The sequence below is a fragment of the Penaeus monodon genome, chromosome 23, assembly GCF_015228065.2.
Source record: "Penaeus monodon isolate SGIC_2016 chromosome 23, NSTDA_Pmon_1, whole genome shotgun sequence".
Taxonomy (NCBI): Eukaryota; Metazoa; Arthropoda; class Malacostraca; order Decapoda; family Penaeidae; genus Penaeus; species Penaeus monodon.
Window position 1 is genome coordinate 16,163,678 of NC_051408.1, and position 955 is coordinate 16,164,632.

Sequence of the window (955 nt, forward strand, 5' to 3'; positions counted from 1 at the left end):
CCTTACCAGTGTCCAGCATCGTGAGCTTGACCGCGGGCGTGGGCGTCCCCTCGCCCACCCTCGTCCTCGCCGTGAGCCAGAACTCGTGCGTCCCTCGGGTGAGGTGCGAGAGAGTGTGGGAGTTGGCGTGGGCGTGAAGAGGGTGCTGCAGCGGCGCGCGGGCGTGGGGAGGGCGGTGGTTGAGGGTGTAGCCCAGGAGCACGCCCGTGGGTGGCTGTGGAGGCAGCCACGTGAGGATGGCCGAGTCATCGCTTGACTGCAGAGCCCTGAGCCCGGCCGGCATGCCCGCCACTGCAATTAACATATTGAGAACGATGTTGCAGTGCCAGCGGCTAATCTCTGTCATTTGGGGTTTATTGCACTCTCGGAATCGCCCGGCCAGCTACATTGCTACACTGAACGACGCTCTTATTCAAATGGCTCATTACCTTCTGCGTTGCAGAGAACTACAGTTAATCAGCACCAGAGGGAGTGCATGAACAACAGAAAATTTGGGAAAAAGGACAGGCATAATGAAAAAATTACAAAGGCTTTTCACACAAGCAAAGCCGAAATTCGATATTTTACTGTAATACAAAATGAAAAAGTGATAATAAACGTTTTTTTTTTTCTAAAAGAATGCAACCGAATCGTGCAGAGCAACATGAAAGACCTCCCTATGACAATATGATGAGGAAAATTATGAGCTAAGTGAAAAAGGACAAAAGAGGGAACGGTCTCGCTGAATAACAAAAGAGTATCCTGAAGCGCAGCGTCGAAATGAGACAGAGACTGACCGTCCTCCCGCGTGGTGCAGGTCAGGTCGGGAGACGCCACGCCCGCGCCCGCCCGCGTCACGGCCGAGACTGTGACGGTGTAGTTTGACCACGCCCTCAGGCCGCCCACGATCTCCTCGCGACCGCTCGTCATTCGGGTCAGCTCCTCAACCTTCTCTGTAGGTGGAAAAAAAATAGGG

The 955-nt window shown here is 54.1% G+C and overlaps 1 protein-coding gene across 1 annotated transcript in view; it reads right to left on the minus strand.

Annotated features, from left to right (window-relative positions):
- Positions 1-955, minus strand: part of LOC119588151 (Down syndrome cell adhesion molecule-like protein Dscam2) — a 2,292-nt gene that overhangs the window by 335 nt on the left and 1,002 nt on the right. Inside the window, exons 3-4 of the mRNA XM_037936855.1 lie at positions 777-932; positions 7-291 (exon numbers count right to left, since the gene is read on the minus strand). Of these exons, the coding sequence (XP_037792783.1) occupies positions 7-291; positions 777-909 (418 nt within the window). The 5' untranslated portion in view covers positions 910-932. The remainder of the gene's footprint in view (positions 1-6; positions 292-776; positions 933-955) is intronic.